Raw genomic sequence first — 1,160 nt, 5'->3', positions numbered from 1 at the left:
TGCGTGCGTGCGTGCGTGCGTGCGTGCGTGCGTGCGTGCGTGCGTGGGTGTGTGTTTTACACCTTACTTGCAATCTGACCAAGCAGAAGAGACGCATCAGTGTGTATGGTGGCAAAGTAACACGCAGTGGTTGTTCCGTTTCTTAAAGTCCTTTTCTAAGAAGAAAATCCAAGAATTATATAATAACATTATTACTGTGCAGTAAAAAATTTTCTCTTATGAAAACCGCTAACCTGTCCTCACAAACAAACACAAAAACATTTTGCAATCTATGCAACTGACTCAGTGGTGGTTCTTGCATGGGTTAGCTCCTGTCTTGTTTTCATGCATAGAGTAAAGGTTTTGTATTTGTAAACAATGAATATGAAAATGTCAAACTACATCTAGGAAACTTTTATGTATTAATTATTACATATGGTTTTAGCTAAGGAGCTTCGCCACCATCCAGCAGAATGATGCTCTGGGTAGTGAGTCATATGACCCACCTCATAAACCACCTCAAGTTTGGACATGTGAAACATATTGCTCAGTTGCCACGAATGTCATTGAATGTCTTTTATTCACGAAGGAGGTTCTGACAAAAATGCCTAAATGTGCATGCCAACTCACCACTACTTGAGTGTAGACCTTCTTCGCAAACTCTAAGTCCTGAAAGCGTGACTCCACAGGAAAGGTGTACGTGTTGAGCCACTGCAGGAGAGGCATATCCAGGGCTGTGCCTGTGTAGCTGTACTGGGGTGCATGGATGTGCGTGTCTATCATTCCAGGCATAAAGAACTCACTGCAAGATATGCAAAATATGAGCAAGCTGTAAAAGTGTGTCCCTTATGTGGAAAAAAAACAACAAAAAAACATCTGGTGCCTATGCAAAATTAATAATTTATCGTATTGCTACATTTATTTAAATTTTCATCTATGGAGCAACTGCCCTGAATAGTTCTGCATCATGAGTGATTCACACTTTTACTCACTGTTGTCCCAGCTGTGTCACTGCACAAGAACTAAATCCAAAGCTCTCAGACAGTCTCTGTAAGTCTGTACCTTCTCCAATGAACGCAATCTGGTGGAAAAATATGAATCAGGCGAGACTTAAGAGAATGACACAATCATTTTAAAGCAGTTCATGCAGCTTTAGTAAAGCTAATGCGAATACATATATA

At 40.5% G+C, this 1,160-nt stretch overlaps 1 protein-coding gene across 1 annotated transcript in view; it reads right to left on the bottom strand.

Moving 5' to 3' along the window:
* gda (guanine deaminase) overlaps window positions 1-1,160 on the bottom strand; it is a 10,256-nt gene that overhangs the window by 6,598 nt on the left and 2,498 nt on the right. Inside the window, exons 2-4 of the mRNA XM_007563149.2 lie at window positions 972-1,060; window positions 610-781; window positions 68-155 (exon numbers count right to left, since the gene is read on the bottom strand). Coding sequence (XP_007563211.1) covers window positions 68-155; window positions 610-781; window positions 972-1,060 — 349 coding nt within the window. The remainder of the gene's footprint in view (window positions 1-67; window positions 156-609; window positions 782-971; window positions 1,061-1,160) is intronic.

The sequence above is a fragment of the Poecilia formosa genome, unplaced genomic scaffold, assembly GCF_000485575.1.
Source record: "Poecilia formosa unplaced genomic scaffold, Poecilia_formosa-5.1.2 Scaffold5, whole genome shotgun sequence".
In the NCBI taxonomy this organism is placed as follows: Eukaryota; Metazoa; Chordata; class Actinopteri; order Cyprinodontiformes; family Poeciliidae; genus Poecilia; species Poecilia formosa.
The sequence above is the reverse complement of the archived record's forward strand: the minus strand, read 5'-3'. Positions and strand labels throughout refer to the sequence as shown.